The sequence below is a fragment of the Leptinotarsa decemlineata genome, unplaced genomic scaffold (genome assembly GCF_025532065.1).
Source record: "Leptinotarsa decemlineata unplaced genomic scaffold, Ldec_3_MD MMD2_tig00026336_RagTag_RagTag, whole genome shotgun sequence".
NCBI classification, from domain to species: domain Eukaryota; kingdom Metazoa; phylum Arthropoda; class Insecta; order Coleoptera; family Chrysomelidae; genus Leptinotarsa; species Leptinotarsa decemlineata.
The window spans coordinates 6,360,451-6,387,738 of record NW_027412692.1 but is presented as its reverse complement, the minus strand read 5'-3'; the positions used below and the strand labels follow the sequence as shown (position 1 = coordinate 6,387,738).

The 27,288-nt window shown below is 35.7% G+C and overlaps 1 protein-coding gene across 4 annotated transcripts; it reads left to right on the top strand.

Annotated features, from left to right (window-relative positions):
- The first annotated feature begins 242 nt into the window (after nucleotides 1–242).
- Nucleotides 243–27,026, top strand: LOC111517972 (monocarboxylate transporter 14). 4 transcript variants are annotated; one of them, XM_074183252.1, is made up of 8 exons: nucleotides 243–453; nucleotides 7,964–8,276; nucleotides 12,042–12,293; nucleotides 12,675–12,823; nucleotides 14,869–15,055; nucleotides 17,443–17,609; nucleotides 22,885–23,107; nucleotides 26,691–27,026. In XM_074183252.1, the coding sequence occupies exons 2-8, from the start codon at nucleotides 8,096–8,098 to the stop codon at nucleotides 26,969–26,971; spliced, it is 1,440 nt and encodes a 479-aa protein (XP_074039353.1). In that variant the 5' UTR covers nucleotides 243–453; nucleotides 7,964–8,095; the 3' UTR covers nucleotides 26,972–27,026. The 4 variants fall into 4 exon arrangements, with proteins under 4 accessions (XP_074039353.1, XP_074039352.1, XP_023030041.2 ...); XM_074183251.1 differs by lacking the exon at nucleotides 243–453 and adding an exon at nucleotides 1,176–1,905; XM_023174273.2 differs by lacking the exon at nucleotides 243–453 and adding an exon at nucleotides 6,517–6,674.
- The last annotated feature ends 262 nt before the right edge of the window (nucleotides 27,027–27,288 follow it).

Here is a 27,288-nt window from a genome sequence, read left to right as displayed (position 1 = left end):
AAGTACGACCGTGGAACGAATGATTTTGGATGCAAACTCCTAAGATGAGGATACATCATTTTTTGGGTTTTTACGTTGAGTCGATATAGCTCCTTCTGAGTCCACTTCACTACTCCAAACGAGTAGAGTAAGATTGAAACGGCAAGCATATTTTTAGCAGCAACTCTGTTCTTCCCCGTCAGCTCCGATTACCAGATCTGATAATTTTGATAATTCAGTATCAGAGTTTTTGCTCACGAAACGAATCCAAAAGTAGATATTTGTGTATAAAGCTGTATTATGAGTTATTGTGATGCTGGATAAAATATATCCTTCATCACCAATACTAGACAAGTGATGGAAAGTAGAAGATAATTAAAATTTTAGGCAACATTTTTATTTGTCTTCAAGCAAATCTATTTCATTACGTGTGCCGCCATCTAGCAATGAGTAGCTTTTCTACTGCAAATTCACGTAAGTTTGAAACCAGAGCAATAGAGGACGGATCTGCTCTTCTTAATTGACCATATTCTTCGTTTGTAAAATACCATATTATGTCAAAAAATCGGAAACGTCAAGATGTATAAAATATTTCTGATGAACGCGATCACTTGAGCATTTCTGTCTTATGGAATATATTGTCAAAACTAATGGGGATATCGAATTTTAATGAATGTTGTTCACATTTGGAAATAAATTGATATTAAGTTACGGTTTTTTACATTATAATCCATGAATTGAATATCTGAACAAAGTACGCGAGATAGAGGCCTTAGTTTTCATCATCTATCAACATGCGAAAAAGTTTGGGTCAATGTAAGATGTATAGAAATCCTGGTGTTTTACCACCCGCTGTTGTTTTGTCAATAATTCTCAACGCGAGAAATGAGATTGGCCTAGTTTCGTACACATGTTGATAGATGGTGCAGGAACCGAAAGCAGTCGCGCGTATTTTGTAATATCTGATTTATGGGTCAGAATTTGAAAAAAAAACTTTCACCTACTTCCTACTATCAATTCATTTCTCAATAACATTAAAAATGGAAGTACAACTGTTTCTTGTCTGTTGTCAGTGGTTGTGTTCTTTTAATATTAAACACGTTTGTTGGAGTTCGAGAGTTGCAGCATCGTTTTTGATTTTATTACATGCTGTATATTTTATGTCAATTTGAGTTTGTTAGTTACAAGTTTGTTTACATATATGACAGGACAATTGTTTTTGAGATAGTAGAAATAAAACTGTAAAAGTCCAAAAAAATATCTCAGTTTTTCTATATAATCCTCCACACTCAACATAAAATGGCGACTGTGACAGGACAATACGTGGAGGATCCATCAAGGTTGAAGAAAAAACGAGGTATCTTGAGGAAAATGTTTAAAAAATTATAATTATAATTTTAATAATCAACGAGTTGGAACTGGAACTGAATGCTCAGCCGATAGCAAAGCCTAGTATACTGGCCCTCTTAACACAGATTGAAGATGAAGGTTCCAGATTATTCGTCATTGATGAGCAAATCCAAATGGTGACAACAGATGATGAAGAGTTCGAGAAAGAGTTTGAAGAGAATGAAAAGTTTCGTGAGAATTTGATAATGTATAGGTCGAAGTGCGAGTTTGCCCTAGTAAATATACCGAATCAAGATATAGGAAATGCCAGTACAATTGGAACATCAAATGTCAAGCGACATCTCAAATTGCCAAAAATAGAGTTGAAGAAATTTGATAGGGACGTTCGAAAATGGATTGGCTTCTGGGGGAAATTTCGAAAAATCCATAAAGACACTGAGCTTGATAATGAAGACAAATTCCAATATTTAGTGCTTTCCATGAAAGCCAGGTTTGCACGAGACGAATTTCTTATATAGGTTTACGTCAGGGAACTGTTGAATTTGGTATTGAAACAGGCCACCAATAATAAATCAGGTATGTCATTAGCTTCTTTATTCGACAAATTAGAGACACAATTGAGAGCTTTAGAGTGATTAGGAGTAACTAGTGATGAATATGCTGCTATGTTGTTTCCACTAGCCAAATCTGCCCTTCCAGAAGATGTTCTAAGAGCTTGGGAGAGACACAGGAGCAATATCAAAGCCAATAATTTGGGTTTTAGCACAGATAAATCTATTACTTATTTAAATACTTTATTAAATTTTCTCCGTTCCGAAGTGGAAAGTGAAGAGCGCATTAGTCTAGCCGAAACCAGTTTTGCTGTTGAAAAGGACACAAAGAATTGGACGAAAAGTAAGTCATGTACTGATAAGCCATGAACTGAGAAAAGTAAATACACCGGAGGTGAGCCTAGTCTTTTCACAGCTGCTACAAAATTTTTTCGACAGAAAAACATGGTAAGAAAGCTACAATTTGTTTATTTTGTGAAGGTAAATCTCATTGAAGCCAAGATTGCATCAAAGCTAGGTCATTTTCTGTTAAAGAAAGAAAAGAAATTGTTTCAAAAAAGAATGCTTGCTTTTGTTGTTTAAAACTCAACCACAGTGCAGAGCATGCCATTTTGAATTAGTGCAGTCTCTTTCAAATGAAGCTTTTCTACAGGCACTAAGACGATTTATTGCTAGGAGGGAGAGAGTATCAGTGATTTATTCCGATAACGGAACCAATTACGTGGGAGCCAATAACCAAATGAAAAACTCACATTGGAAAGAAATTTTGAAACACTCATCAGTTCAACGATTCACCTGGAAATTCAACGTCCGTTCAGCACCCTGGTGGGGTGGATGTGGGAGCCTATCGTGAGAATGACCAAGGAACTTTTGAGAAGAAATCTAGGAAAGAAAACCGTCGATTATGAAGAACTTCTGACACTGCTTTGTGACTGCGAATCGATTATAAATTCAAGGCCACTCACATATGTTTCGGACAATACAGATGAACTAATTCCCGTAACACCGTCATCTTTTCTACAGAGCATCCCAACCTCAGAAGTACCAGATATAGATCAAATTGGAAGAACAAGCATCAAGAAGAGATTCCGATATTTGCAGAAAATTCGAGAAAATCTTCGTGAGAGATTCAGGAATGAATATCTGGCAAATTTGGTACATTTAGGACAAAGAAAATGTAATAAGTTGGTTGTAGGTGATGTAGTTTTGATTGGATCTGACAATACCAAGAGAATTAGTTGACCAAAGGGAAGAATAATAGAAATTTACCCTGGAAAGGACAAGATTGCCAGAGTAGCTCGAATCAAATTAGCTACAGGTGAATTAATACGCCCGTTTCAACGAATCTACCCACTAAAAATTTCAAACTCTAATGGAGAACCAGAAATACTAGGCAAACTTGTAAAACGACCCATTTCAAATTCCAAAGTAACTCCGTATGAAGACGAAACAACCAAAGATCATCCAAATCAGGAAAGCAAACAATCTTCAACTACAGGAGAAGAAAGGGTTCCAGATAAAGCCGTCCCTGTGTGTACTAGGTCAGGACGATTGGTCAAGATTCCTGATCGATATATGAGTTAGCTGTTTTGCAATTCAACATTGAAAAAGGTGAAATAATGTTGGAGTTCGAGAGTTGCAGCATCGTTTGTGATTTTATTACATGCTATATATTTTATGTTAATTTGAGTTTGTTAGTTACAAGTTTGTTTACATATATGATAGGACAATTGTTTTTGAGATAGTGAAAATAAAAAACTGTGAAAGTCTAAAAAAATATCTCAGTTTTTCTATACAATTCTCCACACTCAACAACGTTTATAAATCACAATATAATTTTTTTTGTGTTTTGTTTATTATAAAGAACACATGGACTAAATAAGGTTTGTAGGCTACTCTTAGCAAATAACATCAAATGGCCAGCGACGTGGCCATTTGATGTCATCATCAAACATGAGTTGAAGAATGTGATTGAAAATGCTGGTTTGTATTGAAAAATTCAAATTTCAGGGTGGCTGGAGGAATATATTACCCAGTAAAACATTTCGTTAAGCATATTTCTACAGCACGATAGAAGTTGCAATGAGTTTTAAAAGGTTTTAGAAATCAATTCAGTTGAACCTTGTACTTGAATGAATGATATGTATAAAAGGAGATATCATAAGATCCCCTTCTATTTGAGAAAAATAATTTGGTAGCGGATTCTCACCGATGAGTGTTGCAACACTTTTTCAAAAAGTAATGAAAATGATGCATTTTTGAATGAATTTTGTCTGACCTTGATATCTTGTCCAGTTCAAAAGTTAAAGACTATTTACGTTCACATTATGTATATTGTTGATGAATTGGCTGCATTCAACTGTCGTTGAACCCTTTCATTTGGTGTCCAAATATGGAACATGCGACTACTATCAACTAGTGAAACCATTCGTTTGCAGTAATTACTAGTATATTGGAAGTGTCCGATACATGAAACAGTAATTTCTGCTAAGTGTTTAGCCCTTGAATTCTTCATATATACATCCCATCAGTGTTGTGTAATGGTACAATATGTCTCAGTAGTGGAAGTCTTACAAAAATTCAACTACTGCGAGAAAAAATTTACTTTTATTGAAATCAGAAAATAACAAATATATGAATGGAAGGGTAAAGAATAATCTTTGCATAACCAGCTAGATATATAGTTTTGGTAAAGACTATTTCATTTTGGCTGTATCGGAAACATCTTTCCGATCTGCTACTAAAACACCTTACTACAATCTCAATTAGCTGCTCTGCAAGTGAAACAACAAGCAGAAACAATAGAGTTGATATCTGCAATCTATAATCTCTCATCATCAATCTATAGAATATATTTCTCCCCCATTTCGCGTACTCCTGATATGTCATGAACTGTGATTTTCTGATCAACTAAGTCAGGGCAGCTGAACGCTTCCTTTTCCTCAGATGTTGTCTTTTTTATAATCCCAACAGTGTTTGAATTAAACTTGTTCGCGTATGTTTGTACAATCGGCAATATGTAAGAATTAATTTTTTGGAATAATTTCATTGAATACATGGAACTCACTCTATCCTGAAGTTATTTGAAGTCCTCCATCCGATCTATTTTCGTTCTGCCACAGTAACCCTTTCATTATTTCCCAGACCCTAAAATTTTCATTATCTAGAGCTTCTGTTGAAAAAACTGTTCAAATCTGTTTTCCCTTCAACTAGCTGTCACTTCCCTACGAAAAATACAAGTTGAAACTAGTACGAGTTGAGTATTATCGAGGCCTCATCTTTTAACGTTAGTTAGGGAAGCTATAGATTATGCTGTAGACGATCCCTCGCGATATAGAAGGATCCGACACTCTGTCGAATTAGGCCCTCATGTCCTCCGTTGAAGGACGAATAGATTTTTCATCCATCCCACCCCAGCCAGGTAGGGGTACCCCGTGAAGGGCGGTACTGATGTCTGAGCCAACCTGCTTAAACCGAAGACGACTTTCCTCACGTTTTAACGTGCCATATCTAGCACGGATCTTCAAGTTCAGATTTAACTTGTTGATCATCGTCACCAGGAACATATTATGAGTCGATGTCAAAATCTTCAAATGGTTCATTAGTATTTGAGGTGTCACGGAGGTTTTCAGCAATAACTAGGACAAGTAGTTCCACTTTCAAGTGGACAATCAATTTTTATAAAGCAAAAATTTGAGGTTATGATTGAGTAATGGGTGTTGCCTGAATTCGGGATGTTCGTGAATCATTGTAATTTACATGGATGGATGTTGCCTGAATTCGAGATGTTCGTAAATTACTGTAATTCACATGGATTAATCAGTGACTTTGAAATATGGATTGACTATTGAAGAGAGAACAATGACTCCAGTAACTAAACAGAGATGAAGAGATTCTTGTCTTGTCTCATTCACTTAACGTCAGATACAACGTCACTATGCTTCGCGTGTTGCATGCATACCTACATGTCCCACTGAAACTTGAACTGTACGGGAAATGAAGACTTGATTGTTTTAGAATGATGGAAGCGTTGAAAACCAAACCTACACTAGCAATAGAACACTCTTGAATCTACAACATTCACATCTTGTAATAACTGGGGTGATAAGGGTGCGCTTGTCACGAGAGTGGATGAAGAATATTAATTACGACAATATGTTTCGCAGAAACGCTTTGGCATACAGATAAATTGAATACAAAATCGAAGCTGATGAGTGTACTGATCACAAAATCGTTTAATAAGAAACAAAAAAGGTTCTGGGAAAACAAAGTGGAAGACAGGACAAGCTTTGAGAAGGGATAGTTTCAAAAAAGAACTGAAGAACTACTTCAGAGCAGGGATCTCCTCATAATAATTACAGGGCTACCCATTCAATCCTATTTAGGAGATACATGAACAATATAGGGCTGTATAATGAAAAACTTCAGGTGCAAGCAATAACCAAGGGACAAAACAACTATTTATACAAACTGCTGAAGGAAAATCGACCCATGATGGTTGAAGTTTTCCGGAGATTGGAATGTGATAATGCCATCGTTTACTGACATTAAATGTCTTTATCACTTCATCAGTTACTTTTTGAAATCTTCATTTAATGTTTTCGAACTTCCAAAACCACCCACAGACCAGACTAATCAGAGATACTTACAATATTTAACAATGCATAATCTTATAATTCCGAAAGACGTACATTTTTTCAATGATAACATTTTCAATTGTTCCAATGATTAGGTAAAGCGATTTGATTCACTGCATTAATTTCGTGGTACATATTGACTTGAAGAACAAGAATGGTGAGTTTTTATTTCAGTTGTGTTGACAAATTTTTCATTGTGTTGCTGGGATGAATTGTATCAAGAATTGTTCTACTTACTTATCTTAAATATAGTACTTTTCTTTCCATTATTCTACATTTACTATCTCACAATATTTTAATCACGACTATATATTATTTTTTTCATAATGATTCATTCAACTGCGAATCGATTATTGATAGTGGAACTCCATTATGGAAACAGTGGGTGTGCATAGTTATTCAATCTGAATAAGCATGTTATTAATCAAAAATGCGATACTGAACTTCAACCAAATTCAGAAGACATGATCGGTGGTCTGACGTTGAATATGTACAATTTTTGGGCATTCGAACTCATCCATTCAATTCTCATGAAATTCTTTTTATGTAGAAATTAAATGAAATGAAATAAACATCGACAGCAAATATTTGTAATTCCGCGAGTTTCACCTAAGGAACGCCTAATAAACAATCCGAATTTGTTGATCAGACCGTGGATCATCTATTCATAGTCATTTTCCAAATTTCATTTCATTTAGGTGATCATGAATTACCATAAAGTAAACAAGTCATCAATCACACATATGTAAAAACGGTAAAAAAAATCATTTACAGAAATTATATTTACTGAAAACGTATGAATAAAAGTACGAAAGATGTGTATTGAATTTGAATATTGAAAATTAAACATTTTTATTTTACTTCTCTTGATAATTTTAAGATCTGGTGATCTGATGACGGCACTTCTCGTAATTATTTGAGATGCCGATTAGTTGATACTGATCGATATGTTTGGATTTTACGAATTTTGAAATGGAATAAAATGATTCACTTAAGTACGTTGTTCTGACTATTGAAATAATTCGACAGGAAGCCTCTTTAGTTCAGCATACTTCGATTCTGGTATAAATTTTCGAAATTTAGTGATCGACGTTAATTGTAGAGCTTGATCTTCTTGCATCTCTCATAATTTTAATTCTCCAGATGCTTTTTGGAACAAAATTATATTGAAAATAAAAAACACCTAGAATTATGTTAATTTCAAATGGATTCAGAATATTTCAAGGCTTCAAATCTATTTTGGAATAACGTCAATATTTCTTCTATGATATTTAGACATAATTATTTTCATTATGCCTTCATTAAAAAGTCTGAAATAGCAGGGAAAATAAACAAAATCATATAAATACTGTTATACCTCAAAGTATATTTCAGGAAAGAATCCCTTTGTCTCTGTCCATAATATGTGATACGAACTTTTTCTTGTATGACCCATCAATTTTTTAGGCAAGAGTCGAAATAACCAGCAAAGAAAAAGTAAAGCTGGCCGCAGAACAAGACCCTGAAGATGTAATTCCAGGCCCTCCTGATGGTGGTTATGGATGGGTAGTAGTTTTGGCCTCGTTTCTATGTAACCTAATGGTGGGCGGTATTTCCTACTCTTTCGGAATATGTATATCGGATTTAGTGCAGTACTATGGCGAATCCAAAGGGACCACTGCATGGGTAGGATCTGCTCTCACTGGATGCACCATGTGTGCTGGACCCCTAGCAACCGCTTTCGCCAATAAATTCGGTTGTCGCACCGCATGCATGACAGGTACCATTAGTCTTTAACCAAACATAAGTTATTTTGAGTTCACTTTATTATCAAATCATCATATTGTCACGTTTTCCCCTTGGGTTTCCCAATAACTGACTACATTGTACAGTAATCAAACGCAATTTTATTTCACTGTCATTACAACCAAACACTTTAACTAAAACTTCAACTATCATTCAAATATCTATCGCCATATTAGATCACTCTGTACCGCACTGTCCCCTAAACTTGACATTCACGATCTCGGTGTGGGTCGCGCTTATATACGGCAAATGAACTATCCCGAAACCGGTAGAGAATTCCTCAGGAGTTCATCGAAGCGGGTAGAATGGTCGCGAGCGCTCGTCCAGGTGGGCGCGGTCTTCGTCACGTCACAATTGATTTATGATGACCAGCGGTGGCCGGTGTTATTTTTTTTAGAGGATGATTTTCAACACTATAATAACATTAGTTTCTACTTCTATTGGAAAAGGGATTTCCTAAAAACTACCAAACGGATGGAAAAAAAAGTCAACAAGATGCCTACAATATTTCTGAAGTCTTTTAGAAAAACCAATCAATATAGGAGTTGCAATGATCTATATATTTATTTGTAGAGTAGAGAAGGTGAGTGTAAGCCCACAGCACTTAGGCCACATGTGACCCATTGTACATCCTCCCGAGGAGTTGTCCTTCTAGGTCATCGTCCATCCTGTCCTTTCCAGGAAGGTGGACAGGTCACTTGGGGATATCTTCTTTATATCGGCAGGTATAGGCAAAGACTCGAACACACACTCTCTTATTGACGATAACTCTGGGTACTCGCATAGGGCATGCCTGACAGTCTCATCTTCCTGTTCACACATCCTGCATAGAGGTGTGTCTACTAGCCCAATATTATAGAGGTGTTTCCTTAGTTGACAGTGGCTAGTCAGAAATCCTACTGTTAAGCGTAGATTTTTCCTGGTCATCGCCAGATATTTCTTCGGCGCCAGTTTCTCAGGGAGATCCTGGCAAGATTGCATCCTTTGATTCCATCATATCTCTTTAGGGATTGAGCATGGGTGTAACATTTGGCTAGTTCCGCAATTGTCGAAGTCATCAGGCCGTAGGTGCCACTGGGTCTTAAAATTCTTAGTCCAGCCGCTTCCTTGGCTAAAAAGCCGGCAATGCGATTACCTTTACTTCTATCGTGCCCACCTCAGAATAATGTTATTATCTACCGAGGTTTTGGCTAAATCTTGGTGGCACTCTAGTACTAGCCCTGAGGTAACACGATGTCTGTTCAAGGCTAATAGGGCTTGCCTGCTGTTAGTGCAGATTGTTATGTTTTTGCCAGAAATTCCTTTCCTGGTTATTTCTTTTGTGACGATTGAGATACCAGCCGAGTTGCAATGATATATCTTATTCAAAAACAAAACGTGTGCTGACACCGACCTCAAAAAACTTGTAGGCACCTAGATCCTTGTTGGGATATGCTGCTGACTATAATATAAAATCAGTTTGCAAGATGAGGAGTTTATGTTGCTTTCAATAGGGTTGAAACGCTTGATGACATTACAATAGATGAGTTAGATTCCAACAGACATATGTAATATGTAATGACCTTTACGATATACTTACGAACATGCCAAAAATGCTGCATTCCGAGTCATGTAGCAACTCACTGCTGCAACTCCATCTAGCTCATTATTATTTCCATTCAGTGGACAATTTCTTGGATTCAACAGAAAAATTCATATGGATTGCTATAACCAATAGACATGTGCAATATTTTGAATGGACCAATAGAATCAATAGATGAATCCATCGAATCAGTCATCCATGAAAACGGATGCACTGGATTTCTCACAAATTTTTAGTTTTTTTGCTGAGTATTGGCATCGTGAGGCCAGTTTTGTTTCGGCCATTATGATTTTTTTCTCACTAGAATTGTAACAGGGTTTGTTCTTTGACTATACAACCGTAAGACTTATGTTCAAGCCAGGCTGTGACACCTTTACGAATTAGTCCACATGTCGAAAACTGTTGAACCAATTTTGATGAAATTTACATAAAAATAATGACCACAATTCTAGTAATGGTTTCGGAGAAATGCGTGGAATAAATATATACATATACCTATAATGTTTTCCCATATTTATTTGTATAATGTGTTTTTTTGCACGCTTTATTTCAGCTTCACCTGTATGTATGTGTGTTTGTTAGTAACTCTCCTTTTCATTTCATATCGGGATCTGTATTTGACAAAATTACTAACATTATTGCTTGATCTATTCGCGGGCAGATGGCGCTGTACGTAACCTTGATAAATCAACAATATTGCTTGATATATTCGCGGGCAGATGGCGCTGTACGTAACTCCTTGATATAATTCGAACTCACTTTACCTGTATTCCTTTATTTGAAAAAAGTATTTTTTTTAATTACCACGTGCGCCTGCTGCCTTGGGCTTGGTAGTTGATTTTCAGGCTCCCTCTCCGGAATCGGAAAATATCAATAGTAATTTTTCTAAACAGTATACGGCTGATTGGATCCCAAAGTTTAGATAAAATAAATATAGTTTAAAAAGACTTAAAACCACGCCTTTACAGCATACGGAACAAAAAAATGAAAAATAAATATAGTTTAAAAACTGAAAAACACTATTTTAAAAAAGAACTAAAAAGTTGAAAATATTTTTTTTAAAATAAATTTAAAACAATAACGAACGAAAAATACTAGTATTATTGTGAAAAAAGCGTGGGCGCTTTGTGCCATATTTTTTGTCTATCAAGCGCTATCAATAATACTGGTATTTTTCGTTCGTTATTGTTTCAGGCTTATTTAAAAAAAATATTTTTTTAGTTCGATGCTCTTTAAAAGCATGTTCTTTTTAGTTTTTCGAACTATATTTATTTGATAATCAATTCTATCCATTCGTTGTATGACCTTGTACTAGAAATAGGTTTTGAAATATCATTATGAGATGTATTTGGAAGTTATACACAGATGACCATCAGCAGTTGGAAAGTGTTTGGAAATTCTTATATATTATCAGGTTGTTTCAACAGTTTTGTCCGATTTTATGAGTCTACTTTAAACTGTAATGATTTGAACTGTAAATATTTATTCAATTTAATCGAAGTAAACAACATATGAATCAGTTCAGTGCCAACGTAACACAAGTCTATCAATTTAATCAGTATAAAAATTGTGTGCTTGGGTTTCGATGAAGTCGACGAAGGCTTTTTTTGCCCAGTCCTGATTGGCGAAGGTTCTACCGATGAGAAAGTTGTCGAAATGCTTGAAAACCTGGTAGTCGATTGGCCTGAATTACTGTAGGTCGACCACTACGGAGCTCCGCGACGAAATGTCGTGAACAAACGTTGAACAGTGCGTTCATTATCACTATCATTGTGAAATGCCTGGTTAATTTTTTTAACTGTTTCGGCAGGGCTTTGGTTCAATTTGAATTCGTAGAAAATCGCTCAACGACATCAAATAATAATGAGCTGAAAAGCGGAAAAAAAATAAAAATTTGGAAAAAATGAACAGCATCAACGTAAGAGTACAAAATTCTCTATCAATCAGTATATACCACGACATAGTAGAATGAATATTTATTGAATATGGAGCTACAGAAAACACATGACGAAACTTTTCAAACAATCCAGATAGCTAGAGTGAAGAGTTGTTACGGAAGCTAAACTACTGATTCAATATAAGCGGACAAATTAAAGCAGAGTTAAACGTCTGTAATGAAGAAAATCCAAAACTGTATTTACTTATATTTTTTTCTAGGTAGCATTATTGCAGCAGTAGCATTCGCTGCTTCAATTTTGTCTCCAACAATAACCACGTTGATGATAGTGTATGGTTTCATTGGTGGTATCGGCTGTAGTATGATATACTTGCCAGCTGTCGTATGCGTTGGATACTATTTCGAAACCAAACGATCTTTGGCTACTGGTATTTGTGTGTGTGGTTCAGGATTTGGATCCTTCGTGTTTCCTCCATTGACAACATATTTGATGAATAATTATGGCTGGAAAGGTAAGATTGATAACCATGCCTTAGTATCTGAATTCTGTCGATGGTTCAAATCGTGAGGCTCTCACTTTTCGAGCATCATCATAGAACAAGACATAATGTAACCAGTAATTGGGGTAGATTATGCTACATTGAACGGAAATGAGGAAAAAACGAAAATGAAATGAAATGAAGTCGCAAATAATATGTATATTTTGTGTGTATTTAAAAAAAATCATATACTCAGTGAGTTACACATGAAGGTATTCATTTTCTCACAATCGAATATGATCTGGTTAGGTACAGACCAAAGACAAAAACCTCACTCACACGCACACACACATGCATACGAAGGTAAATAAAAGCTTGTAAAATAAATGAAAAAAAATCTTGATTTCTCTTCAGGTACCAATTTATGTTTCGCTGGACTCATCTTGACTTGTACTATTTTTGGGGCGCTGATGAAACCTCTGGAATGGAAACCAACTAGGGTAACTACGACCATACAAAAAGTACCCTCCAAAATCACTCATTCTAGAAGAAACTTCAGAGAAGTAAGTGCAAAATATTTCCTGGGTATTCTTAGTGATTTGGCGGATCAACACATGTGTCAGATGAAGATAGTTTTCAGTAAACTGAAAGCAGCTGAAATCGCTATCAAGACTCACAAATGTATTATTTTTTTTCATGCAGAAATGCAGTTTTTAGGATATGTAGTTAACACAGAGGATGTCACGGCAGATCTAGAATATATTCAAGCAATATCAGATCATCAAAGATACATAACCTTTAAAAAGATTGAAACATTCTTGGGAATTTGTAATTATAATCGGTATTCCTTGAGTCTTTTTGAGGAAATAGTCGAACCGCTCACATGACTTTTGAAAACAGTTTGACATGGTAGTATTGACCAATAAAAGGAATTTGAAAGGATGAAGGAGGAATCGAAGGTTGCAACCTTGTTGTACCCTTCTGATATTTTGAAACATTGAGCACGCGTAAAGATAGCTGGTCCCTTATTTCGGGTGATGTTGAAAAAATTCATGTTGCTGGGTCAAGCCGTTTTCTATCGAAGAGAAAGGGAGACATTATCATGTGAATGTAAAGGAAGTTCTTGAATTTTATGGTATATTCGTCTTTGGCGAACATATTTGTTAACAAACGAAGTTTTCTTGTATACGGACAGTAAGAAGCCGATTCATTTGACAGATTGCTGTCACCCCAGAACACTTGCATTATAAGAATTTGAATTCCTTATTAAGTTTTGGTCAGAAGAACGTATTGTGTATTGTGTGGTCGATTTATTTTATATAACCAGGTTATGTATGAAAACGAAAGAAAAAAAAATTCCTCTGCATTCCGCAACCAATCGTTGAGAGTGTAGTTGGAGCTGTCCATGAAGTTCATGACCCTTTTGGTTCCAATGAAATTATTTTGGCATCAACGGATGAGTTGTTTTTCATCCATATGCAGCGGTCGATTAAGAGGATTGTTAAAAGCTTTGACATATGTCAGCTGATGGAAATTTCAAAATTATCAAAACTATGGCAATCTTCCACGGATGATCTGATTGCCACAGTTAATCTTTAATCACTTATCAGATCTAGAAGTGGGACTTCGTACCTACCAGTTTCTGATATTTAATGTGCTCACCAATCAAAACACATTATACCTGTTGAAAGGGTTCTCATGAGGATCACACTCAATGGACTACTTAGGGATTACTTTGTACCTAGAGTCGGGTTCTCCTCATTCTCTCCGACAATGACACCCAATTTTCACCTTCTATAAAAAATGTCTTCCACACTGTGGTATACAATCAACTTATTCATTTCACATTTATATTTGTTAAAAAGATGTATGCGTGAAATATGGCACATTTTGAGGACCTATTGTCATGAAAATCATACAATATCACTGTCTTTAGAATTCCTCTCCATCAAAATTGCACCTCCAGCCTTGGAAGCGATAACACAAACCTCTGAAAATGCCAGCCACTCGTCAGTAAGACATTCTAGTAGATGACGCCCCGACATCACAGAAAATCACAGAAGATGACCGTGAAAGGGTAAATTTCGCAGGTTATCGTATTTCATTCGAGTTAATATTCATTGCTCATGATTATAAGGGAATTCATGCAATGTCCTAAGCATTTTTTATTTAAAAAACTTATGTGAATAATGAAAACAAAATAGGTCCCATAGATGGCATCATAGTAGGGGAAGATGTCATCTTTTTAGAGTATATATTGGGTGGGTTTGCTCCACTGACTCATTTGACCGCTTTGTGAAACGGTAGTTCGAGACGAGAGGCCGGGCGAACGATTTTCATTGCCTGTCCAACCCGCACTGGAAATCACACGTCAAAAGGAAAGACCTCGTTAATCCTCAGCTCAGTTTCGATTGCCGTTTGTAGGGGGCGACAGCTGGTTGACGGAAGAATACATTTCAAAAGATTTTATTTAAATTTTACGGACAGAAAGCTGTGAGTCCCAAGCATCCAGATAATATTTACAATTTCTCTATCAACTGACAGGTCAAGTTACCAAAATCAATGATTTATGCACTACATCGGTAGATGACATTTTTTTATATTTTAGGATCCATCAGAAACGGAAACCATTTACAATTCCATCTTATCAGTAGATATGAAACACGATATCATTCCACCGTTAGGTAGAAAAGATATATTTTATTCAGGGTCACTCACGAATCTGAAAGAATTCCAATCACAAGGTTCCCTCAACCATTACAGGCAAAGTGTCATCATTAGTTCAAGATCAAGGTGTGAGTATACTGTGCTTCATATATTAATCAGTCCATCCAATAGAGGACAATTTAATTTGAAAGGGTTATATTTTTAGGAGTGATTAATTTTTTGAGAAAGAAAGTTTTTGGCTTTCTTATTTTCAAATTGATTAATCCTTCCTTTCTTTGGAAGATTCTCTCATCCATTTTTTTTGTATCAGATGGAGTAGTAGAAAGCCAAAAACTTTCTTTCCCAAAAAAAGGACGATTTACTTTCAAAAGTTCCAGTAGTTTTGAATTTTGGATTTGTTGTATAGGATAGTCAGTGATTGTTTCAAATGCGAAATGCACAATTCATTTCCTTCCGTACCCTCCGCTATCTAGAAAAAATCGCCACTTTTTTTCAGAATGACTCATATTATCTTTAGTCTTCAGGGTCATTTCAGCTGCCAAAGCTAGCACAGGATTCATAAAGAGCATAAAAATTGAAACTCGCCTTCCTACAGCTACACGACCCTATACCACCATTTGTGCATCTGCACGGGATGGTCTTGAAAAAGTTCGGGAAAAGCAGCGTGTTTACTCATCCTGATGGTTTTCTAGTCCTCGAGCTCTTCTCACTCGATCGAATCTTTGACAAATTCGATCCATTCCATAAACTGGATATGTGTTTTCAAGAAGTGGAAATATGCGGCATCAGCGGTTGGAGTTCAGCCTGATTTAACTTGGTGGTATTGGTCTCGAATTTGCTGTAACTTAGGAATCACAACAATTGTTGTCTATGCCACCATACAGAAACGAAAGGCAATCATGCTGCCAAAATTCGTTGTGGAGTGACAGCAGGTCTCCCGAACTTCTCCACCTGCCTCAGCAATCATACATCTTCCCTGAAAACTTTGTAGAATTAATTTTTTCCAAACCCAAAAGTGGTTGATGTGATGTCGCAGCTCGATGTGATTTTGCGCCGGAGTTGTTCTTGAATGAGAATGCGAAATAGATTGCCATGCACTGCAAGTTCAATGAAGCAAATGAATATTTCCATCGGTTGAGATGAACATGTTCCTTATGGGTTAATGAATTTCCAAGTATCATACTGATACTTGTTTCCCTGAAATAGGCTATAATTGAAGAAAAACTGTCTGAAGTTAACAGTCTGTCAAATTATCGAGAAGGGCGATTTAATTTTTTTTAATAGTGCCTATTTTTGTAAGTATTAGTCCCATAAAAAAACAAGAGGATGAATGTAGGAAACTCTTTCCTCTACAACCTCAAGTAGTACTTTCTTTAGTTGAAATGCACCAAGAAAAAGATATAAGTGAAAGTCTGAAAAATAGTGCTGATATTTTTAGGTTTTTCCCAGTTTGCATTGGCATTTGCAATTTAGAACGACCATTTGTGAATAATCTTCTTTTGGACTATATCTCAAATTCGATATCACAACGAAATCGCATATTTTCTATAATGAAGTTCGAATACTTTTTTAATTTTCTTATGGTAGTAGTAGCAGATTCTAAAGAAATATTTTTACAACAGTTTTTAGTTATTTCCAAAGCTTTAAATTCCTGAATTGTCAATTGATTGTGAGTTGAAAATTTTCAGAATGTTCATTATAAACGAATGATTTTCTGCAGTACAGTAATACATGTATCCTCTTCATGAGGTGGTATTCAGAATTAAATATCACCAGCTTAGAATATTCTGTAGATTTGATCTTTATTGAACGTTACTTTTTGTTTTCTACTGAGTGTTGTTTTAGAGTTCTGATGCTCTATGCTCTACTGGTGAAACTCTCTAGTTTTGGATACTTTTCATGAAATACATTATAGAGTTTCAACAACAGTAACAAGAATTTCCTCTGAGCCCAGTAAGTTCAAGCAACTGCAAAGTTATTCAATCCAGACTGACTTCATATTTTAGCAAGTTGAGTACTTATTTTGGATTAATATATGACTCCTGTTTCAAAATTATTTTTCTGGTTCACTGGATGTGGTTTGCAGATTTTTCACTCAGTATTGCTATTCAAACCTGAAACGCTACGATTTCAAGACCAGTTTCTGTAGTGTCCATAGAAAACAACATTTCTGTGCTACCACAGATTCCGCAAAGATTTTATATTGGACCATATGTACATTTCATAAGCTCTCACAACATGCTTTCAATATTGCAAAGTACTATTCTTTTTCTTGCATATCTAATATGACGTCAATTAGCCAGAAACACTTTTGCTTTCACCTTCTTAGTGTTATAATTGCGGATTCCTTCTTTCTGATTTAGATTAAACACGCTCGTAAACATGTTTCAGAGTATATGTACTGGGTTGTTTTTTGGGGAAGTAATTCTAAATAGTTTTGCTGCAATATTCATCGGTCCTTCAACCCTGAAAAATCAAACTTGGAACTATTAATAATTTTCCGAACTTTTTGCAGCTAAAAGTGTGTGTCTACCAAAAGGTATCAGCGATACCCTTCGGGCGTTACTGGACTTCAGTTTATTGAAAGATCCTGTATTTATGATGCAAGCAATTTCCACCAGTTTCACAATGATTGCATTTTACATACCGTTCGTCTATATAATAGAAAGTGCCGAAATTGAAGTGAGTAATATCAAGTATTGAAAAAAAATCCCTAAAACATTATTAATATATCACAGTCATATGCATATTGAATATGAGACTGATAAATATAAAATATAGTTCAAAAATGAAAACATTTCCACCCTCAATCTTCCTTATTCTGCCTCCGCAACAGAAATCTTCCTCATTCTGCCTTCGGCAGAAATCATTCTGTAATGACATCATTGTTGATAGGGTGACATTTATATCACTCCAGGAGCAGGCCATTGGGAATAGGTACGACTGTTTGGTTGAACCGCTTATTTCGTACTGCTTGTAACTCGACTTGGCTATGTGTACCAAACCCAGGAACCAAACTAAATTTGTCACAGTCAATAAAGGGTACAACTTGGATGCTGAAGGGAAATCAGTGAATAATTTATAAGTTTGCAACCAACCAAGGTTACCTACCTTACCACTGTAAACCAAAAGTATAATTTTGGGCCACAAGCTGTTGTGATTACCTCCACATCCATCTACATTGTCGAAAGAAATATATTACACAATTCTTAGTTGAAAATTCTTTTACTCAGCACCCCTCTCCGATGAGCTCCGGCATTCGAATCCCAACTTGGGTCATAAAGTCGTAATGTTATGTAGGAATTGTGATGTTATCCAGATGGGTGCTGGAGAGGCAGTGAGACAAGTGTCTTATTCCAAAATATCGATGTCCACCATTGAGGATGACACTGTTCCATGTAAGTCAAATTTTACCTGGAGAAGCATGGAGAAGTAAACAGCCAAAAGCTTTCTTCCCCAAAACACTCTCTTTCGTAAATGTAACTACAGAATTCGTGCATAAGACTCTTCACAGGCGTAAGGAGACGTGAGCATGTGTCTCAATACTTGGAACAACTCGGGTGGCTGAACATGGATGCTAGGCGCACACTGTATTCTGCTAGTTTATTCCATAGATAGATAGATAGATGTTTAGTTTACTACATTATGTACAAAGATACATTTATAGCAAGTCAGTTCCTTAGTACCAGGTTACAATAAAATATTTAAAAATATAAATACTAATCTAACATTCAGATTAGAAAAACAAGTATACTGGCATAAATTCAGCTATTTGTATAACATTACAAAACACAAAATTTACACATATACATTATATATATACGAATATGAAAGTTATTGAGTGTCTTGATATAGAAACAGAAGTTAATATCGGACATAGCACTCAAGAAAGTGGCAAACCATATATATATATATATATATATATATATATATATATATATATATATATAAATAAATGAGAGGGTTTGACCTTAATGTCTAGACTAGCTGGCTATACAGGGCTTTTCATGATGAGCGTTAATTAGCCGTTTCTGACAAACTATTCAACGGATCAACCTGAAAATTTCACAGTATGCATAAATCAATGTGACCTACATGCCTAAAATATTTTAGACGAAGCGGCGTTGTCGCTTCTACTATAAAGTAGCGGCTTCTTTGTTTTTTCAAATGTAACACCCCATATATAATATCATATTATGAGTCATTATCGCTTTGTCAACAAATTCATATAATATTTCCCCATGCCTATCTATTACCATTTAGAAGATATAAATTAATTTAAATATTTTTTTTACCAAACATGAACTTTTATAAATACTGATAATCTTGAACTCTCTTGCACTAAAACGATCAAATTTGAAATGGAGTGGAGTGATACTATGAGGATCTTCACTCTGAGTCATCTTTTCATTTGCCTCATACAGGGTCTTCAAAAAATGCAGATACTTTGATCTCATGAAAAAATGAGTGGAACTCAATTTTTTCAAATGTAACACCCTGTATATTTCGACATTTTTGAGCTCTACATCCAATTTTAGAATAACTTTGTTCAGATAATACTATTTCTATTTTGAACCGTTTTCGAGATAAACTGTTTCAAACGGAAACTGACGTGGTTTTCTTGCTCGTTTTTTTGAATTCATCACTTGTTTTGGATATTCAACATTTTTTTTTATACTTAGTAATATTTCTTTCTGATCCGGTTTTTTAACTGTCTCAGATCAGTCAATTCGAAATTGGTATATACCTACCTTAGAAAAAGTTACAATTTGTATACATTGAGGTATTGGTCTCTAACGTACAACAGTACACATTAATATTTTTTAATAGTGTGCTTTGGAAAAATAAATGAACCAATTATTTAACGTCAGACTTTCGTTGGTGGTTTTGACTGATTGTGATAGCTACCAATTATAATAGAATAATGTCAAGATAAGGTTACAGTAATGAAGATTTCTTGAATTTATTAATAATTTATGGTGAGTTCAATAGAATTGCAAGTAGAACATGCCGAGTATTTCATGAAAGATATCCACAACTTTCGAAGCCGAATAATAATGTGATAAATCGACTACTAAAAAACTGTAGGTTGAACGGAACCTTCCGTCCAAAAATCATTCGTAAGAAGACTAAAGTGGATGATGATGACAATGGTATAACAGTTTTGGGATACTTTCATGCATTTCCAAATGCTTCTCTGCACGATCTGAAATGGATCTGGAATGAAATTTATGCTTAATGAGCATAAATGGCATCCCTATAAATTCTACTGTGTCCAACATTTGAAGGAGACTGATTTATCTCGTAGTGTGGAATTCTTTGAATGGTTACTTGTTAAGACTCAAGAGGATGAACATTTCCTTGACAATATCATATGGACAGATGAGGCTAAGTTCACAAAAAATGAAGTTTTCAATAGACACAACAGTCATTATTGGGCGCCAGAAAATCCTATGTTGTCCGCCAAAGGGGTTTTCAAGAAAGATGGCAATTCAATGTATTTTGTGCCATAAAGAATGAGTCAATTTTTTATATCGAGTTTCATGATGATAATTTGAATGCATCGAAATATAAAGATTTACTGAGGAATGGAATTCAAATGATTTTAAATAATAGACCAGGAAGAGAACGTGTATGGTACCAAATGGATGGTGCTCCACCCCATAATTCTCATTCAGTCAGCGAAGCTTTAACCGAAATCTCCGAAGACAGATGGATTGATAATAATAGACCTTTTCGTTGGCCTTCTAGAACACCAGATGGCAATCCATTAGATTATTTCGTGTGGGGTTTCATTAAAAATATGGTTTACTCTACTCCAATAGCAACAATGGAAGATATAAGAGGCAAATGAAAATATGACTCAGAGTGAAGATCCTCATAGTATCACTCCACTCCATTTCAAATTTGATCGTTTTAGTGCAAGAGAGTTCAAGATTATCAGCATTTATAAAAGTTCATGTTTGGTAAAAAAAAATATTGAAATTAATTTATATCTTCTAAACGGTAATAGATAGTTATAGAGAAATAATATATGAATTTGTTGACAAAGTGACAAGTGTTCCATTTGAAAAATCAAAGAAGCCGCTACTTTATAGTAGAAGCGAAAACGCCGCTTCGTTTTAGGCGTGTAGGTCATATCGACATATGCATACTGTGGAATTTTCAGGTTGATCCGTTGAATAGTTTGCCAGAAACGGCTAATTAACGCTCATCATGAAAAGCCCTGTATAGAGTAATCATTAATCAAATATTCATCAACAGAGTAAACACCGTATTAGAAAAGAGATTTTTTTTATCGTAGATTAAATTTTTATCCTGTCAAGATTTCTTGTCTTCTCAGTCAATTTATTATAAAGTTTAATATTGGGAGAATTCCTAACCGATTTATCTAGACGATATCGAGGCTCAAGTAAAATGTCTTTTGTTCTTGTATTGTAAGTATGGAAATACGAACTGGTTGTGAATATGTCTTTATGTTTATGAATGTGAATATATATAGATATATAATAAAGGCACCGTCATGATACCATACCTGACAAATAGCGAACGGCAATGATCTCTGTATTCAGCATTAGCCATAACTCTCAGCGCTCTTTTCTGTATAATAAACACTTTACTGGCGTGCGTTGAATTTCCCCACAACATGACACCGTAATTCAGATGTAAAGTCATATCCACTGGGAAACCTGCCTACCTATTCACGAAACTGTCCTTTAGAACCGATGTACATAACCGAAATTTGAGATTTAAACATTTTTGACTGCACCTGAACAAAAATTTCTCTTTTTCGAGGATCTTTTTCTTATAACATAGCACGCTTATATAATCGGCTACCCATTGAATTGCAATCCCTACCACCACTTAGTTTCAAGCAAAATCTGAAGAGATTTATGCTACAATCCATTTCTCTTCTTTTATAACATTGATCAGTTGACACCTATACATAATATGTTTTTACCATTAATATGTAGAAATCATCAAATTTATGTTTGTGACATGGTTTTTTCACATATGAAAGATCAAATTCTCATTTATTCGATTTTTGCCTCTCTTTTCTGCTTTTCTTTCTTTTCTTTTGGTTCTCTCCCTTCTTTCCTTTTTTTTTTTTATTAAGTTCGATTGCAAATAATATGTATTAATATAAGTAATATCTTTTACTGTTTGGATGGAAGAGCAATTTCTGCCTTGATTTATCATGCGCAGACGTTGAATTCTGCCATTTGTTAGGTTAGATCAGTATCTCTTGTATTGAGTATGACCTTTCAATAAAAGCATTAATTATTATAATACCCTTTTCAATTCGATATTTTCACTCAAGGAAATACCTTGATAAACTTGGAGCTTTAGACAAGAAAATTGAAATATATATATATTCATAACTATAGAGAAATCGATACTGACGATTTTTTTTTTATTTCAAATAAATTTTGTTTATGAAACTGGAATTGATATTCGAGAAATACGAGAATGTATGGCATGAAAATATACAAAAAGAAATTTATAGCGGTTTTTTCATTAGAATATATCTGAAATGTTCCGATATTTTTTCCCACAAACATATTAAAAGTAGGTGTTGATTATTATCAGGAGAAAAATGTATCAGTTATCCAGTGAGAATAATTCAATCTGCATCGTGAAATTCTTCGATAATAGTTTTATTCAAAATTTGATTTTCCCCAATTTTTTGGCAAATTACACCACTGCTTCTGAAATACATTTGAACCCTGCATCATCTGAACCTACAACCAGACAATAAAGTTTTTGTCAAAATGATGGCTAAATATTTTACTGAACAATCTGCTCTCTTCACCCTTTCCCAGTATTTTGGATAAGAAAATATTTATTGCGATTATCAAATATTACCCAATATTTTTGAATTTTCGAAAATATTTTGAACTACTTACAGCTCACTCATTTCTTTGAATATTGTATAACAGTTTCCATTTTTTTACAGGGTATCGAAGCCAGTAATGCCTCTTTTCTGTTATCTCTAATAGGTATGGTGAATACAGCGGGTAGAATTGTTTTTGGATTTATAGCAGATTCACCAAAAGTAGACCCTTTTCTACTCTTTAACTTATGTATTAGCCTAACTGCAGTTTCAATCATCCTCATACCTTTTTGTCACAACTATGGAACCTATGTTATAGTTTCTATTGGCTTTGGTATTGGTGCATGTAAGTAATGTATAATTTTGCTATATTGTATAATTTCAGTCACAGTGAATCTCATCTATATTAATTCCGTATCATAAAATGATGATATATATGAAGTGTAGAACATGAGATCGAAAATCTAGGTTAATATCCACGTGCTCCAGGTTCAGCTGAAAAACATCTCATCTCTTGCTTCTCATGTAGACATACGATTTTGTAGGTAAGTGTGGCATATACCCGATGGAAAAACAACAACTAACCTAGCTAATGTCACGCAGAAAGCTGAAGTAAAACCATCAGTCACCTGATGGTCTTCGATTTGGAAGATTCGTCGCAAGTTATTTCCCACTATGAAAGGCAGTAATTAATTTCATTCGGTCGAAACGACCAACCATTAGACCGGTTTCAGAGTCTATCAGTACCGGGGGCCCCATCATCAGTACCGGGCATGATCTCTTCAGAACGGAGTGAACCGTCTGAGTATCACGACCACGCAAATATGATTCCATTCCAGCTCGCGACAGCCATCTTGGTTTTGGAAATGTTGGAGCCTGGCTCTCTTACCCTTTGAACTGATGCCATGCCAGCTCACACGATAGTCATCTTGAGTTCAGACAGGTTGGAGTCCAGCTCCCTTACCCTTTTAGCTGATTATTGTCGAAGAAGGACAAATGGGGTCATGACTGAGAGGATGTTAGCGGCATGAAGTCCTCAGACATCAGTGCCGCCCTTCACGGGATACTCCTATCTGGCTGGGGTGGGATGGATGAAAGATCTGTTCATCCTTCAACGGGGGACATGAGGGCCTCATTCGACAGTGTTGGGGCCTTCTATATCGGGAGGGGTCGTCTACAGCATAGTCTATAGCTTCCCTAACCAACGGATTCTCGTGAGTTTCCGCATCTTCAAAAACTCGCCGATTCCTCGACTGAATGGACTGCCGAATGGAAGGCAGCTGCAAATCTCTGCGGATGGCTTCATTCCGCACTAATCAAGGAGCATTCACAATCATCCTCATTAGCTTATTTTGCAATACCTCCAGAATGGATATATTATATTTCGCCGCTTGTCCCCAGACGCCTGAAGCATACATGATGAAAGGCTTGAACATCTTATTGTAGATGGTAATCTTGTTTTTCAAACTCATTTTAGATTTTCTGCTGATCAGAGGGTACAGACTTGCAATCCGACCCTCGATCTTTGATTTGACGTACATAATGTGCGGGTTCCAAGTGAGCCTATGGTCTATTAGAAGGCCGAGGTACTTTACCCGCGCTTGCCAGTCAATCTCCCTTTCAGCGATTCTCACTTTGCTGGCCGAAGAAGATAGCAATCTTCCCATGGTTATCGCCTGAGTCTTGTCCGGGTTCTATCGGATCTTCCAATTGAGGTACCAGCCCTCGAGGTCGTCCAATGCACATTGCATATAGACGACGCCGAGCTCTCGACTCATGGAAGACGAGAGAAAAGCCGTATCATCGGCGTATAGGGATATCTTTACACGCTCGGCCTCAGAAGGTCACTGATGTAAAGTGAATACAACTTCGGAGAGCGCACGGCTCCCTGTGGCACTCCAGCGAGAATCTCTCTGTTATCAGACAGGAAGACCTCTACTCTAACCTGAAATGTTCTGTCTTTCAGGAAAGACCCAATCCACCGGATCAGGCGCCGAGGCAGGTCGAAAGCGTTCAATTTGTGCAGAAGGCCGTCGTGCCAAACACGGTCGAAGGCCTTCGAGATGTCTAATAGCACAATGTACACTTTCTTATTGTTATTCAACTCTTGGATGGTGTTTTCGACCACCATTCCAGCTCACATATAATTCTAGCTAGTCATGAACTTTTTCTGCAGTCAATTCAGTGGTATGCCCACTGCGCCACCTGCAGACAGGTAACAACTAAGCAAACACATTCTCCGGAGTGGGAGTCGAAATAATGAATAATATTCCGGAGAGGTTCATATGACATACTCCAGGTTCATGTGAAAAACACCTTACCCTTGCCTTTCATGTAGACCCACGACTTTTCAGGTACGTGTGGAAGATACCCGACGGAAAAACAACAATTTTCCGTTCTTTGGTCGGGTATCTGCCACACGAACCTACAAAGTCGTAGATCTACATGATTGTCCAAAATGTTATGTAAGACAAACGGAACGTTACCTGAAAAACAGGTTGTCTGAACATGAAAGAGATACAAAACAGTTGAATATTGCCAATCCAACAGCCCTCGTCGAACACACAAGAGAAAACAACCATAGTTTTGAGTTTGCAAGCCCTAATATTTTATTTTAGATGTTCAACCTTTATTAGGTAAACGACTGTGAGATGATCTACACTTTCAAATAAAAAAGTGTTAACACTAGAAGAGACATAGAAGGACTGAATAGTACTTATTTCAATTTGATAAATCGGATTCCTCAACATTTCAGTACAGACAACTTTCCATCATTCTGTGTACTCTGATATCTATCTATCGTTTATAATTTTAAAAAATGATGAACGAAAACGTCCAATTCTAATCAGTTGTCTTCCTGTGATTGTATGAGTTTCATTTAGTTAGTCCCTTATTTTTAACGTTTTTTCAGCATGGATAAACTAATGTTTGGTGAGTCCACCTGTTTGTTTTTCTTTCACAAAATATGGGATCAGTAAAAACTATATAAATTTGCAATATGTATTGGCATGTTGACTGTTTCATTATGAAATTATTTTATTATACAGCCCCGATGATGGATTTAATAAAGTCAGAAACTTTGGCATAAAACTACGAAAACATTTTTCATCCCCTTCCCAACTAATAATAAAAAACAGCATAATATTATTCTTTTCATTTTTTTGTCTGTTTGTTTGTCTGAAAGGGCTCGAACTCATTAAGATATATTAATGTTTATTCTAGAAACATTTACTAGACTATTACTTTTAGAACTTCAATAAGAACAGAACTTTTGTGTACACAAAAATCGAATATTCAATCAGTATGTTGAGTTAAAAAATATATGTTTTAAGAATGAATGTATCAGGTTGGCTTCGATTAGAAAATATGTCTAGTATATCTCTTTTAACTAACCCGAATATAGTAATGCAAATAAAGATTTCCTGCTACCTCACTTCCACATTTCGAATAAACTTAAATAAACTTCTGATAATATCTAGATATAGTATCCACTTCGTATCTTCACCAATACCACAGATTAAGTACTCAATCTGTGCATATACTCCAATAAAATAATGCATACCAAGTCAAATCATGTACATTATCAAATTTCAAAAAAACGTCTTTAGTTCAGAATGAAACGATATTGTCATTCGATTGATGATATGGCACATTGTCAGGCACCAATCTAGGTTACTTTAATTATTTTCCACTTTCATTGTTATTAAGGTGAGTTGAAAAACAACTTAAGCAGAATCTACGCCTATTCTTCATGAAAAAATTTCATATTTTTTCTATTAATTTCAATTAGCTATGTAAATCACTCATTATTTGTTGAATAGAAAGGACTATTATTATTGTCAACATTTGGACATAACCTCAAACCTTGGCCGAATCTCTCATTTTAAATTATCAACTACAAACCCATTGTGATTAGACTTTTTTTTCAGCCGGCTATATGTCGTTGACTGCTGTTACTCTGGTGGAACTGCTCGGTTTGGATAAACTAACGAATGCATTTGGTTTGATCATTTTATTCCGTGGCACCGCTGCTCTTATCGGATCTCCAATGGGTGGCGCCCTGTACGATGCTACTCAATCCTACCATGTTTCATATTTTGTAGCAGGAGGTTTATTCGCTGTTGCAGCAGCTGTCAGTTTCTCTACGAAATGTTTTAGGACGAAAAAAACCTCGGATAAAAATGAAGTTCTCGTGTCTATCAACGCATGAAATGAATTGATTTTAGTTTTTTTTACACGTTCCAAAAATATATCTTTCATTTGGATTAGATGTTTTTTTTTCATATCATAGTTGAATTTTCCTATCATAATCGGTGTAGATCTCACCTTTCAGGACGTAATTGACGTAAATATATCGGTACTGAACGAATTTTTTCTTCAGAGGAGTTCATATCGTTACTATCTGAGAGGAGTACAATTGAAACTGGTGTACCACAGGGTTCAGTGTTGAACCCTGTGTTACGGTTCAACTTTATTTGACGTCGATATCACAGTATTCTGGATGGAAATCTCTGTGAGGTTATATAA

Coding starts and splice junctions, on each gene's coding strand:
- LOC111517972 (XM_023174273.2), top strand. Junction 12,294..12,674: donor GAATAATTATGGCTGGAAAG/GTAAGATTGATA, acceptor ATTTCTCTTCAG/GTACCAATTTATGTTTCGCT. Junction 17,610..22,884: donor TAGAAAGTGCCGAAATTGAA/GTGAGTAATATC, acceptor ATTTTTTTACAG/GGTATCGAAGCCAGTAATGC.